This window comes from Antedon bifida, chromosome 3 (genome assembly GCF_963402885.1).
Source record: "Antedon bifida chromosome 3, ecAntBifi1.1, whole genome shotgun sequence".
In the NCBI taxonomy this organism is placed as follows: Eukaryota; Metazoa; Echinodermata; class Crinoidea; order Comatulida; family Antedonidae; genus Antedon; species Antedon bifida.
In genome coordinates this window covers 28,987,513-29,003,866 of record NC_136228.1, presented here as the reverse complement: position 1 = coordinate 29,003,866, position 16,354 = coordinate 28,987,513, and the positions used below count along the sequence as shown (strand labels likewise).

Below are 16,354 nucleotides of genomic sequence, written 5' to 3'. Positions count from 1 at the left end.
TTCAATTCATACTTTCCATTTTGTTTTACAACATTTAAATACACAATTATAAATCATAGGCCATAGAAATTATCAACTTTTTCTCGGTCATTCCTCGATGCAGGAGAATATCAAAGATATCAGTATACCTAGGCCTACGTACCGACGAACATTAATTAGCTATATTACATAACAGATATTTAATTTTATAATTTTATTATTAACTTGAATGATATCAAATACATGATTTTTAAGCAGGCAATATCCGTATATATCTGCCATAACTTTTAAAGAGGAACTTGTAACATCGAGTATAGTTCCATCTAATAACAGCAGTGTTAACCATATATGGTTAACACTGCTGTTATTATCAACGACCAGAGAGTTGCAACCTCCGCGCCAGGATTGAAAAGATAAAAAGTTCACGTAGGTGCGCACAAAATAATGTGCACATGTGAATGTGCGCAATGCTAAACAAATATCGCAGACACTAATATAACCTCCTTGGCGAAGGTAACAATTATGAAGTTTCCAGTTGGTGGCCTCATTTACCATAGTCATACGGTCTAAAATGGTCCAGAATTTGGATACTGGCCCAGATTGACTCCAAAGTTTAATGGGGTCTTCCGTAACAACACTTCTATCTGTGCCTTCAATTTTGTAAAGATCCGTCTTTTTAACGTTATCCTGCTGCCTGCTAACAGACAAACACGCTTCATTCTTCTAATACCCCACTCTTTCCTCATGACCAAACGAATATCGCATACAAAAATATATGAGTAATGTCATGAGTAAATTTTAACAAAATAAAACGTTTAGTAAATTTGTCCATCTAAGACAATGTATTCTTATTATCAATTATTATTTATGTATTATTATCATATGTAATGTACTTTGACAGATTTTTGTTCGCTTTTGGATTACAAAGTCATACAGAAAAACATGAATATTATCGTATGAATTATGAGAATTTAGATGGATTCATAATACGGACATCATACAGTACATTATGTAAATTTTAATCTTGTAAGAACGACGGCCATAATCGGCTTATAACTACAAAGCTGATCCACAAATGTACACGAACGAAAAGAAGGCGACGAACTGGTGGTAAATATGAAAAAACAATCGTTCATAAAATGTTTTTTTGAGAGGTTGTCGCTTACGAACGGTGGTTGGTTACGAGAGGTTTTAGCTTCCGAGATGTGGTAGTTCAAAAGAGAATGCCACTTTTGAAAGGCTGATGATTTGTTAAGATTGGTTCCTAGAGACGCAACGCAAGTACGTAATGCAACGTAAGTGAGTTGACCAACCAAAAGCGATGGATTATTTTTTAAATACATTTATATCAGAACAATAATGATATACAGTATAACAAGTATTTGTTTCACTGTACGTGCGTTAAATGAGCGAGGTTCAACGTCGATGAGATAAAGACAAATTAGTATTTTGCTTGCAAAAGCTTTGCGGTGAAAGATAAATCATATAATAAGGCCAAAAGATTCTTCATGACTAGTTCATTTGCAAATTTATCATGATTGAGATCTTACTTACAGGACAAAGGCAAATCGTGCTGTTCGTTGGAGAAGATTCAATGCAATATTATTGTTTTATAAGTTATTATACTTTAGCTGATATCTGTCCAGTTAGACGAATGTCATTCACCACTCTGTGACCTCGTGGTGGAGTCTGTTTTAGACCTTCAGCAATGTCTAACAACCCCCCTCCCACCCCACTTTTTTGGTTTGGGTTATCATTAGTTAACGTATTAAAAGGCCTATAGTCTTCTCAAATTGAATTTTGATTAGTTAGGGCTATTGTGTGGAATTGGAAAATACGGAAAATAAGCAATTGAAAATATGGAATAACCTACCAACTGAAATTAAATTTTCTCCAACAATGCTTCATTTAAAACTACTGTAGTTATCGATCTCTTTTCTTTTCACAAACTAACACCTTTTTCTCCAATTTGTTTTGTATGACATGTAAAACAGAACAAAACCTGATTTTGTAATCCTGAATAAATATGTTGTTAAATAAATAAATATTTCATTAATATAATAATTATATGTTATCACCAATTCTTCTGATAGTAAAGATACCCCGGGTGTGGCACGTTGGTTATATAGCCTTGTGTCAACCTATGTTATTTGCTGATAATACAATAGACTCGTGACAGCCGCGCAATGCATTTATTACAATCTGCTGTCATCGTGATCGTCATGATATCGTTTAAGTGACCGTAAAAAAATACATTTTTAATATAGTATGAGTTTTTCAACATTGATAACAGAGAACATCCCTCCAAAACAATTTTATTTATTCTGTGTATATTAAACCTATTTATTTGCATTGTTCCATTATAGCCTTATTGATGATTGCATCATTTAAATGCCTATAAGATAATACAAATGTTATAGTACCGTTATAAATAATAAACATATATATTAGTCTATGTATATTGCCAAAAGACTAGAAGTATGATAAAGTACAAATTCGACATTTCGGGTTTACAACAACCCATTCTGGCTAACTGTTGTAAATGCATAGGTTATATGCTCTTTATCATTATTACTGTCGTGTTTTCTTGCACAGCGATATATTAGTATCATTTAGCATCCATAAATATGAGCATATTATACTTTTTGTTAGTTGGTTGCCTCAGTGCAGTTACAATGAATGATGTTGGCCCATTTGAAAGTAAGTTAAGCTTTAACGATTTATTAGTATCATTTAGTAAAATAGTATCAGAGATGATGGGGGATTGGAGGCTGATATTCGTAGTTATTGAGCCTATACTCATTTGTAGAAAATCAAATTTATCTAATCGATGGTAAAACTATATTTACTAAATAGGACTATTTAAACATTTTGTATTCTTTACTATTATGCTAAAAATCGAATGTCGAAGGCTAGGTCTCATAAAAGAGACGATGGTTTTGGTGCAGTTATAGGCCACCGAAAAAATTTCTATATTTCTTAGAGAGCTGAGTGTACAAATACTTGCAATCGTTGAAATGAGAGAAAAGAATAAAGGCGATGCGATACAAAAACAATCAATAAAATGACAAGCATAAACAAATTTTCAAATCTAGAATATCATTATTTTCGATATAAAATTTACATTTAAAATATCACTCAGAGAGAAAATACGTTTTGAATATACAGTGCTTCATAACAATTATATTTGTTCTTAGTTTGTCTATTTTCATAAATTCAATGTCTAAACCCTATCAATATTTTGTAAGTATTAGGAATGGATAAAATGAATTTAAATATTACTAATAATATTAGGAATCGTTGTAATAAACGTAAAAATGACGTAATTATTCATCACTGTCATTAAAAAAACTGGTGGCTAATTATAAGAATGATAGTAAAATTATAATAATGAATAGGCCTAGGCCTTACAATTTTGCAACTTCCAAAATAGTGATATTGCAAAAAGATATTTTTGTATTAATTCAGTAAAATTATTATTATTTGAAAAGAACGTTGATGATTATGATTACACGATAATACTTAACAATAAAACAATTTAATTATTATTGAACACCTATACAAATGTCAAATATAAATATTGGAAAGTTGATGAGTTTTCGATTGCTTTTAACTCGTCAAGTTTACAGATCAATTTGTAATTTTCATCGCTAAATCTTAATTGTATCCGACATAAATAACACGCACATCGTATTATCACACATAATTATCACCATTTATATTCATGTTTTTTCTCGCCGGGTTATTTCACTATTAACGTAATAGCAAAATGATATATGATTTATCACTGTGTGTTGTACATATATGCCAATATTATTTATTAATACATTGTGAAAATACTGTGAATGTGTCGAAGATAAAACGGGAGTTTTGAATAGTCAGTCTAGACAATTTTTTCAAAGGCTTATTAGTTTAACAGAAAACAACTTTTAAATAATGAAAGGAGGGATTTACTTTATGAAAGAAATAATATGTATTTAATTTTAGCAGTAAATTCAGGTCTATTTGTAATTAGGCCATAAGCATTTATTTTGTATGTACTTGTGTATTTGTTTCTTTTCCCAACTAAACAGTAAACGAAGTTCACCGCTTAAAGGAAATACAGACAAAAGCACATAAAGTAAACAAAATGTTAGGCCTAAACTAAGCTACTAAGAATATTACGGGATATACAACGGGCTTTGATCACACGTGTTTTAAAATAAGGATAATAGGCCTAATGATAATGCGATAATTTGGTAATATTAATTTTGTTTATAATGTTACTCCATATTCAAAAGCCTTAAAAGGAAATAATAATATGGGAAGCAGTGAAAGAGGACTATTTACTGAAGTTTATTTTATAAAATAATTATATATAAAATGTTATAAATATTGTATACAATTTTAAATCTTTATTCTAAAATATACGGTTTAACATTTTTATGTCTATCAAAAAAGGTCTGGTGGAAAACAGTACAATACAAAAATAATTCATTGTAATATCTAATGTATAGGCCTACAGTATTAAATCAATTAATCATGTGATTTGATGTCAAAATTCAGATTAAAATCGTCCTAATTAAAAAATGCTAAAGGAGGCCTAATAACAAAAATATAACATGCTCGCTCTACCACAGTATTAAGACATATAATTATGTATAAATTAATCTGAAAATTAACGAATTATTAAATTATAATTCGATTAAAAATGTATTTATATTTTTCGGCCACGCCACTTAGTCCATTATTAGACTTTTTGGGAATGGTAACAAGAATTAGAGTTGAATTTAAATAATATAACACAAATACGTTGATTTATTTAAAGAATGTCGATTTGTTATGATTTGTAAAGTTAATAATGTCTATGATTATTATTATTATTTCTATTTCTAAAGGCACTGAACTTAAGTCGTTTACATACAGTGAAATCCAGCAACGTTAATCTGCGTTTGACCGAGTGCAGTGTAAACCGAAACAAAACGTAGATGAGAGGCGTAATGATGTTAACATTTTCCGCTTCGTTGCTCTTTCTCGCGGTAATTAAGTTAACTCGACTAATTGTTAGCGTAAAATCTCTTAAATTGGCCCGTTGGGTAAACGAATATTTGATTTCTTTACAATCGTATACTTCACTGTGTGACTTTTTGTCAATATCTTTCACATTCGATATTTAAGACATCGTATAATGGGACCTAAGTAAATAGGGATAATTTGTATACAGTACATGCTACAACGGTATTTGATTCAATGGCAAAATATCTTAAATTTAAATTCGACTTCTTAATAATATTATAATGATCTGCAAGGATCATGAATGTAAAATGTAGCAAAACAGTTTATTTTGTCGTTGGAGGCTATAATGATATACTAGGTCTAACCCTAAAGACTTACACAACCCTAGGGGTTGGTCGTAATGTTGCATTGCCAGTTGTCCGTTTCCCCAGATAGAGTGTCCCCTTAATAGTCTCAACTTGATTGGGGATTCCAAAAGGAGGTCTTCTAATGTAGGATTTTTCAATGTTTACTTTCATTAACATCAGATGCATCGGCAATGGTGATTGTAACGGGTGTATACCGAGGCTCCTAAATGAAAGCATAGCTTGTAGTGAATAGGCGCCTCAAGATGTTGTATAGGGCCTTTATATCAATATTTTGTCTAATTCGACTTTTCGGATTGATTAGCTATCACTAATCATTAATATCACTATTATATAAACTATAGAATTATTAGTTGAAAATGATATTTGCAGCTATGGTATACGGTATATACAGTAATGATATATCTGAATTATGGTTAATTTTTAATTAGGTCTATAACGTATACGGTACAAACCGAGAATATAAACATGGAGATATAATCATGACCATGCAGAAGACGGTACTCCTTCCCAAGTTTCAGTGGCCGTATATTCGCCATTCACAGTTACAGACTATGGGAAACACTTACCCGTAAAATTAAACATATTTCCTATCTAATTGAATACAATTTCAAGGAAATACTTAAATATTTATTGAGTTAAGTGAAATACTTAATATTTAACAAAAATGTCTCACTTGAGTGTGATTGGTGAGTACGGCCACAGAACTCTATAACTGTATACGGGAAGAGCTTTAGTATTAGTTCTAGCCCACTCTATTCATGGATAAATAAAATTCTCCATGGTTTATTCAAGCAAAACGGAAATCTAACTTTTGAAACACATACATCAATCTCAACATTCGAGATAAGACACACAGAGACAGCAAGCTTGTCGACCAAGCAGTACGTCACGTGATCAATCAATCTGTCACGATAACAATATATCGGTTGATAGTTACGGTTTTTTTGTCAAAAAAACTAACAAGAGTGAAGGAAATCGAACACATGACTAATTTGTACAAACCAAATACTTACATACCAATTATATTCGATCGATTAATGATGGTCATTTAGCCAGCTTAGATTAGAAAGAAAGAGAGAGAAAAGGGGCGGAGCTAAATTTAGTATTAAATATTTTAATAAAAATATTTTGAACCGAGTTGTATAGGTCGGTTCCTCCCGAGTACTGTACTGAAAACACAAAATATTTGGGAACAATGTTATGGTTCAATTATGAAAAAGTATACTCATGTACATGATTCAATTGTGCTTATTGTATCACGAAGTTAATAGTTTTTAAACAGTAATCTAGGCCTTACAAACAGACAGTGTGGTACAGAATCGGACACATGTGGTTCAGTAAAATGTAGAAATGCCTACAACGAATCACACTAGATAGGCCTAATGCCGTATGGGAACATTTTCAGCTTTAAATACCAAAGAACAAATTCTATTACATTGTTTAGTATGTTAAAGCAGTCTATAGACTGCTTTAAAGGCCAGGTACGGGCAAAAAATTATATTGATCATACATTCTTATCAGTGGGCGGATAGTTCAAATTACACAGTAAAATCTCTATTCTTTTGTACACAAATGTTGTAAATAGAGAGGCATTTAAAAAAAACTATGAAAAATAAATGGTGTGGTAAAAAATGTTATCAGATGACTAAATATAGTTAATATAACTTGAATTTTACATTTCCATTATTTTTATTTAACATCAGAGTTTTATTTTCATGCTATAGCAAAAATTATCCACCGTATATCCACCATCTTTTATTACCTTCTAGGAAGTCACCAGACATGTTTTTACATTAGGTTAAACTACCTAACTACTGAAAAAGTCTTTCTGGTTTTTATAGCAGAATTTTTCCAAATTTTGTATTTGACCATTTTAAGGGAAATTCATGTTCGTTCGTCTTGATTTCTATTACAAATATTTGATTTATGTACAATTAACCCGATATTATAATTCATGCCTGTACCTGAGCTTTAACATTCGTCTTTTTTATACAGAGTGTTTACTAAGCATCATCATGTTGTAATGTTCCGCGCTATTCAATGTATGCTGAACATGACCTGGGATTACATCTAGGCCTATGTTTTATTGGAACAATGCAGAATGAGTTTATACTATGTATTTTTATTCAATAGCCATACGCCTGATTCTTTTAAGAGAAATTCAAATTATTGGTAAACTATTTTGTTAAAATGTAGGTCTCTGTATATAACTTTAATGTTTTGTTTATTGTATACACGGACAGTACACAGGCAATTATTAATAATTTGTCTTCTTACAATTGTACCGTTATAGACAGTAATTTATTCTTAATGACGGAGTCGCTTCTGCATACAAAAGAAATTCTTCCTAGCCACATCATTAAGTCTCTGAACCTATGAGTAAACGGGCAGACTCTAGCCTAATTACCAACAGTACTATCTGACGGCGTACAGGTGGGAACCGTGGATTTCATTAACTTGACTGGCTATGTGATACGAGCACTATTGTATCGCTAGGCGGTGAAATTACTCATCGGCCGCCTGCCACATGTTGAATTAAGCGTATGAAAATCACGGTAGTTTAGCTAGCCGTCAATTCGTGAATAAAATAGGCCTATATGCTCAAATGTATTATATTATCTTAGCACAAAAGTTTTGCAGATAATTCAACGAGAGCTACAGATTCTTGATATTTAAAAAAAAATTAAAAATTCAAATTAAATTATACATTATGCATTTTTTCTATTCTTCTTTACTGACGAGGAACTCTTTGATTATAAGATGTGTGGTTAGGAATAATTTTTTTAAAACCCCACAAAAAACAACATAGAAGAGGAATAAGAGACCAAACATTAAAAAAACGACAATTGTGAAACATATAGGCCTAAACGTTCGTTATTAGAACTCGAAACGTGAATTAATATTGTTTCATTTCGTGGTTGTCATTTTTCGAAGTTACAATCTATTTTACGTATGAAGCAAATTGTTATCTTCTTGTGCATTATCCAAGGCGAATGTACGATATATTATAATAGTTCATTGTCAAAAACATGTAAGTGTTCGCTGTTGTCCTGTCAAGTCGCCTCGCTCGTATCTTCTTCATGAGTGATTCATTTTATCTCAGGCTGAATGAACTCTTACGCTTCAGGACTTTTTAACACTTAAAACGTCCTGGTTTTGTCCTAAATTTGGCTTAATTGATGCCTTAGAAAGCAATGTCGTTTTATGTTGAACGCGACTACACAATGCGCAGCGCGATGAGCCTCTTACTTCTAGGCCACTTCACCCGTGCCTTTTAGAAATTCAAACCGATGTGTTTCTACCGTCTGCTAGCTGGCTCAGCAAAATGGATTCTATCCGCTGTTTGTTGGTGAAAATAAACCATCAAGTACTCTTATACGTTTTTTTCAAACGAAAAATATGAGATTAGCTACTTAAAGCGTCACGTGATATAAGACCCAATGAGTGCGAGTGAATTACCAAAAGTAATATCACAACAAAACATATCAATTTTTATTATTATAAACAATTGTTATAGGTCTGGCATTATTTATTACTTGATATGTAGGCCCAAATTACATTAATGGCGTAAGACCAGTTTAAGCTCATGTCTATGCTCCCTTCTGGCAAATAATCTACCTTTTAAACTTTTAAAATAATATTATTAAATAATTAAACAGTTTTCGCTAGAAAACGCATTAATTTATAAATGTTAACGTAGGCCTACTAATTTAGAGCTTGCATTCACACAATAAAGGAATCAGATTATTGTCAAAACATACAATTTCAAACTGCTCAATTTGTTATTCAACGAAACACATTTCCAAAGCCTTTCCATCGTTCGTTGACTGAAAATAGTTTTGCATTTATTTATTAGAATAGTCTTGTTGAGTCGGATAAATTCATTTATAGAGGGCGGTGAAACGTCTGCACGACGTCATGGTATTTTCTTCATTTTATAGTATTCTGTCACGAAGAAAGTAACAGGCCTGTATTTTAAAATTAATAGATAAATAGGCATATATACTCAATACAGCATTATATTTTATTCATCCCAGGGTGCAATTTGTTTGAAATAGGTTTTTTTTCCCACAAATTATAAAATAATAAAACTAGAAAGTTTCATCGTATGGGTTTTTTAATTGAGACAAAAATAATTTTGTTTTTGTTTAAATTAATTTACTCTACCCGATCATGGATAAACCTGACCTGTGAATAATAATAAACACTGACAATTAAGTTTAGATTATATGTAGAAATTACTACCACGCACCACTCCAAACCCCCCCCCCCCCACCACACACAAATCGTTTATTTCTCCAACGTTTATTTTTCGTTTGAGGCATGAAAATAAAATATCAATACAGACGTTAGATATAACTATATAAACCATCGTAAAATAAACAACACGTACACTATGCCCTAATTTGGTCATCGTTAACTCCGTTTACGCCTACTACTTACGGTACAGTTACTCCACCGGGTACACCTTGGAATGGCTATTTGGACGTATAATGATACTGTCGGTAGCGATTTAAGCCATCCTAGTGAATAGAAAGAGCGAGACAGAGCCTAAAAATTGTAACATTAAGTGCGGAACTGTTTACTTTGTCCTATCGTTTCCATTGGAATGAAATGTTCAGTGGAGGGCGAGGGGGAGGTGCTGAGCCCCACTTGAATTGGCATATGCCTATTTGGTCTCATGCTCACACAATCTGAATAGCCCGCGCCATCTCTACCTTACCCTTCATCGACCACACGTTCAACCGCACAAGTCTTATTCATCACATTGTATCCTTTGAGTACTACCATGATACTAAGTAAACACAACATGTTTGCGTCTATTAAGTCCAGTTGAATTAATAATGTTTATCATTAACTTATTACAGTGACAGTGACAGTGCCGCTGCAAGAACATAGACAGCAAGAGAATACAACGTTTTATTCTTAAGCTTTAGTTAAAGGACCGGCTATTTTAGTCCATGGGGCCCCAGAAATGTGGTCTATAGGCCTACTAATTATAATGTTTTTGATATACACTTTTCGTTCATGTGTTGCCTAAAACATTGAGACAGTAACCTATTTTTTGGTGAATCAAACGTAATCTTATTTTGCTACATTGTTTTAGTGTGTCATTGTGGACTTCAGGTAATCAGTCACTTAAATAAATGTTATGATAATTAATATTCACTATCATTACGAACTAAACAGTATCCTCTTCGCTTTGTTCGTTTGTGAACAACTTTCCAAAAACTAACGGCCTTATGAATAACAGTCTGAAGGAGACATCGATCATGTTTTGTTAGCCTAATTGTCCCCCTAATCGTCTTACGCGAAAGCCTATTTTCTAGTCCATAAAGTTGCGCTAGGTGCGCCTTTGTTCCCCTTCATTTTTAAGTTGGGCTTAGAAAGGTGTGGAAAATCTGGAAGCAAACCGCGACGCGTGCACTAACAAAGCCCGGTGTTAGACCTTTGTTGCCTTCTAGTTGTAAACAGTACAGCACATGCTAAGTACGACTGGCACGAGCCATACAACACAGTTTCCTGTATTGATTGGTTGGAATGAAGCCTTCTCTATAGAATCGTGCCGTATCGACCAATCAGAAGGCGTTTAGCATTGATTGACTGTTTTTCTACGCTTGAATGCCCGCTGTGCATGAAGTCGACTATTGCATATTTCGCTGCATAATGAGACAAATCTTTTATCAAGCATTCGATCGTACAGAAATGGTCCATTCACAAAATCTCAGCGGAAGACAAAACTTAACTGACTACACTCCTCATCAACCATCAACATCTATAATATATCCTCGAGTGCTAGGCCTTAACAGTTACGTCGGTTAAGGCAGTCGGATTGCATCTAGTCGCCTATTTAAACGTTTGAAACCTTTGAGATACAACGAGAGAACAAAGAGAGCTAAGCACGGTTTTCTCCTTGTCTTTCGAGAGGCGTATGCATAATAAGACGGAAGATGCGGCAGGAGACGCCATCATCTATGCTTAGTAGCGAGGTTCTAGATGCTAGCGATGCAAGTACCTATGTTGTTAATATCGGTAAGAGCTTATATTTCAATATCATAGAATTATATAATGGTATTTATGTTAACCTATAGACAAACGGTCATGCTATGACATAAATCTTAAACAATCTTGTGTAATCAATTAATAGTATTTAATCCATAAGCAACCGGTGTTCAATATGAATCGATAATCGATTATTTGTATTTTACCAGGAACCCCATTGTAATACAGGGATGTTACCTATTCCTCCTTTCATTCGAATCATTTAAACAGTGGAATCAGATCAGTGGAATAATAGTAGGCATACTGTAATAGGCCTGTATCCTTAACACATTTACCCGTAAAAGGTCATGCCTCACAGTTAGACCCAATGCCTGAGCATTTTTACCAAACAGATGCCCACAATTTCGATTCATCGATTTAAAGAATAAGCAACCTGTCGCGAAGTTTTTGTTCTTCATTAACATTCATTCTAAAGTGTTTGAGAATCCGTGTGAATGGTCGATTTTAGTATTACGTAATCGCTTTATAGAATTGTGTCAAATTATGTCTGTTGTACACAGCTGATATGTTGCATTGATATTAGGAATCTCGTATCTCGTATTTGTTCTGTTTTTATATTATCAATATTTCTGGTTAGGCATAATAATGTATTTTGAATCAATGAAAACATTTCTGTAAAAAATAGAATAAAACTTAAATGAGCATGATTACGAATATATTATTTCAGCCCTATGAATATACATCATATCACTGGACGGATTAGCGTTTTTTTATGTTAAAATGTATAGAGGCATACTATTATACGCGCGCCTACAAATAGTAATACAGTAGTAGTGTGCTCATCAATTTTTGAACGCACGTGTGAAAGTTTGTCTTGAATTGAATGTCAAATTGGCTCTACAGTTATATTCAGAATTGAATAATATTTTCAAGGCCTCTATAATGAACGGACTATTCATTTATTCCCAAGCGTCCAGAAAACGACGTTCGGCTATAATTAGTTACGCTACGTGGTTTTGAAGACGTTGCGACCTTACACACAGAAAACTAAATACAGACAAATTTATAAAGATAATTACTGTACACCTTTTAATATCTATTATATAGTCATATTATTATATTATATATTATATGATGTCATTTTATATGATGTCATACTAACTGTACCGGTAAAGCCCAACCGTTACGCCGTGTAATACGGTACAGAATATGTCATTCGTTTTAGGGGTAGGCCTAGCTACACGCGATTGGTAAATATACAGAAAGCTTGCGTGAATTGTACGCTCTTTACAGCAACTAGAGGCTGTAACTTGGTTACCACTTGGACGCAGCGCAACGTTAACCAATCACATGCGGCAGGCGATCATCCTCACGTCGTGATTGGTCAAATTACTCGCGGTGTGCTTACGTGCTTGCACTGCGTTCAATTGTGTGAAAGCTAAGTAAGAGCATATTAAGCTGGTTGAGATCAGGCGTAGGGTATGTTTTGGGTATGTTTTGGTCATGTTTGGACTTTTGAGTTTAGAAAGAATCAGATACCATCACAAGTATCCCTTTGGACGGTCAATAGTCATAAAGGTAAATATTTCGGTTTTATCTCCTGCCCCCATCTTGAATGGATGTCGGGGTGCACCCCTCCACACTTCCACCTACGCCCTAATTGGCTATGTTAACCCGAGCTTAGTAGCTTACACAGTCATAACCCATGTATGCCGAATAAATAAAGTGACTGCACTGCTCTTTATTCGTTTTGTTTTTCTAGGCCTAGACGCAGTATAAATTCATATCAAACAAAATATTTGTGTATATACTGCTTTCTCTATTTATCATCATCATCATTAATTTGTTCTACTTTTTGACAATGTCTATATAAGATACTTACAGAGGACTTTATTAAAGTATCATATTACCCATTAGCAATTGAGTTATTGTAAACATTTTATCCAAACACGACGTGTATTATAACAATAGGTACCGGTACATCTATGTACACGCTTAGCCGATGAATTGGAAATGTTTACCAAATTAAATAAGTTCATTATGCTCAATAATATTAGTAGTATTACACTTAAGTTCAATTGTTCGAATAATATGCATAGTTCGTGACTGTATAATCCGTTATTCTGTTATCGTGTCTACAGTTTAGGTTAAATTAGAAGTGAACCATCAAAATAAAAGCGTTGTGCACACTAGACTAAAGCTTTCCACTTTATAGAGACGCGACATAATGACGTAAACGCAACGCAAGTGATTTGACCAATCACAATCAATGGATTAATCGAACAGTGGCTTGTCATTGGTCAACTCGCTTGCGTTGCGTGAATGTCCTTGCGTTGCGTCTCTAGTGGGAACCACGCTTTAAGCGTGGTTCCCACTAGCGACGCAACGCAAGGACGTAACGCAACGCAAGTGAATTGACCAATCACAAGCGATGGCTTATTCGCTTGTGATTGCTAACTGTCTATAACTTCGCTTGTCATTGGTTAAAACGCTTGCGTTGCGTTTACGTCCTTGCGTTACGTTCTAGTGGGAACCAAGCTTTACGTTGCGTTACGTCCTTGTGTTGTGTTTCTAGTGGGAACCAAACATTAAGATATACATGAGAATGCGACGACGTGACGTAGGCGCGCCGCAAGTAATTTGACCAATCGCGCCGCAAGTAATTTTACCAATCGCGCCGCAAGTAATTTTACCAATCGCGCCGCAAGTAATTTGACCAATCGCGATGTGATGGATCATTCGAACTGTCGCTTTTGATTGTTCAACTCATTTGCGTTGTGCTTACTGTGTCGTTCAGGTGGGAATCAAGGAGATACCTTTGGAAAACAAACAAATCGTACCACCAAATGGCTGTTCTGTATTTAAATATTTCCACTCAGACACATTACGGGAAGGTGTTCCCCTAAGGGGTTCCCCACCCCGGTGTCTCCCTGGGCCCTCCCCTAATAGGGAAAGGCTCACACACAATGGTAACCAAAGCCTACCTTCTGTAAAATTCCTAAGTTAGAAAAAATATTAGCGGCATATTATTGAGACTTATTCAGTCAGTTGTTTAACAAAAACACCTAATAAGAATTACATTTATGTACAGACACGAACTTAAAAGTGTGTGTTCAGCCTAACCCACATTTATAATAACAGAGACATAATATCGTGTATTTATTGAATTAATAAACAGCAACTTCGCATTATCTTTCGTATATCTATCACTCCGAACTGTTATATTTCAGTTATGGTGTGTTATGAAGCAAAATAATTATGCAATTCAACAATACATTATTCAAGGATACAGTTTTTAGTCAAAGAAAAATATCGTAGCGTGCAGGCTAGGAAAGCGAGATATCTGCTATTTGTTTACGCAGCTGGACCAGGGTAAAACGCTTATGAACCGCGTGTTGACGACGCCCGTCCGCTCGCCCAAGGCCTGCGTTTGCTCTATCTGTACGTTTCAGTCATAGAGAGAAACTATATTTTTTCAAGCTGTTATTTAATAGCATCTTTTTAAATGAGGCTTTCATGATAGAAGAGTGTATTATCGTCACTGAATATCCACTAATGTTACCATGGAAACCATGTCTTTAGGTACAAAAGAAGTTAGCAATTGAACAGAATAGTAAATGGCTAAATTTACGTGGCCTAAATATTTTATTTCACATTCGAATGAATTTTAAAATAGTACCGAACACGTTTATTTAATACCGTATGTGGCGGGTTAAGAAGAAAATATGGACATTGAGATACATTATAAACATTATACTTACAACCTGGGTTCCGAATGTGAAATAACATATTTTGGCCACGTAAATTTAGCCATTCTTTGGACATTCTTAGAACACCTATGAACGAGGGTAATACTTATACTACAGTGTAATGTAAACCATTACTATTAAAATATATGCCCTATATTATTTATTACATGACTAATTTTTTTCGTGCTTTAGGCTATATTATTTCTATTGATATTACCACTTATATTGCTTTTTATTACTATATGTACTTTACGTAACTAAATTATTATTAGTTCCTCCTCTCCGGTTATGGAACGCCCAAATGTATGGTGCGTCACGACCATGATAATTATGACGAGAAGGCCTTGCCATAATCCATAACCGATGACCGAAGTTGGGATTAATTATTTTCACACCCGGGCATTTTGTTATTTCTTTCCAGTGAATTTGGTATTATTACTCCCATTGGTAAATACATCCCACTGTGATGACTTCCATAAAATATCTTTAATACTTACAAACTTGACGTAATTTTGGGAATCGTCGCTGTGGTTGGTCAAACTTGCGACCAATCGCATGCAATCATTTGTTGATGGTTTTGTTTTCTATCGGTCTATTATAGCACTTAGTTTATATATTAGATGAGTATCTATGTGATGACCTTTGACACTAACATCGATGTCATCCACATCTTTCGTTCCATAAGTGAATGTAACTTATTAATAAATACACGTAATTATTTTCAAATAAGGTGTTATTCAAGTACTAAATAATGTTCATCATAATAATCATCACTGTACTAATATACTCGGTTCTCAAAAACGTTAATGCCATAAAGGCTTTAACCGCGCATTGAAATGAGGGATTAACACCTTACATATACTATCAGTTCTCTGTTCTAATCCGGAAATCACGTTCTTTCTTTTTTTTAAAACTGTTCCATACATATCACCTATGGGATGCTAATACCGTCATAATTGTTAAAACTTTAAATATATTACGATCTATTGTACATATCCGACGGGTTAAAATAATGAAAAGCAACAAATGATTAAATTTAGAAAAAAGTGTCTCTAGCCTACGATTTTTAAGTTAATGATCACATAACTTACTCCTCAATATCAGACGGTAACATTCTTTTATATGTTGTGGTACAAAACTGCAAAATGATTTATAGTGAAATGTGGAATATCCTTATTCGCTGGCAAGTCAAATCCTTGTCATTAATAATACGTTTGCTACTTTAATATCTACGCAGACAGTAACGGTACTTGAACCGCC

General features: G+C 33.8%; 2 protein-coding genes across 3 annotated transcripts in view; both read left to right on the top strand.

The window, feature by feature from the left end:
- LOC144836908 (melatonin receptor type 1B-B-like) overlaps nucleotides 1-16,354 on the top strand; it is a 304,056-nt gene that overhangs the window by 70,146 nt on the left and 217,556 nt on the right. The window lies entirely within an intron of this gene.
- Nucleotides 1-16,354, top strand: part of LOC144836902 (LIM/homeobox protein Lhx3-like) — a 38,597-nt gene that overhangs the window by 16,433 nt on the left and 5,810 nt on the right. Inside the window, exon 1 of one of the 2 annotated variants that reach the window (XM_078691824.1) lies at nucleotides 10,989-11,375. The exons of the other annotated variant lie outside the window; for it this stretch is intronic. Within the exon in view, the coding sequence (XP_078547950.1) occupies nucleotides 11,294-11,375 (82 nt within the window). The 5' untranslated portion in view covers nucleotides 10,989-11,293. Of the gene's footprint in view, nucleotides 1-10,988; nucleotides 11,376-16,354 lie in introns of those variants that run through there. 2 annotated transcript variants of the gene reach the window in all.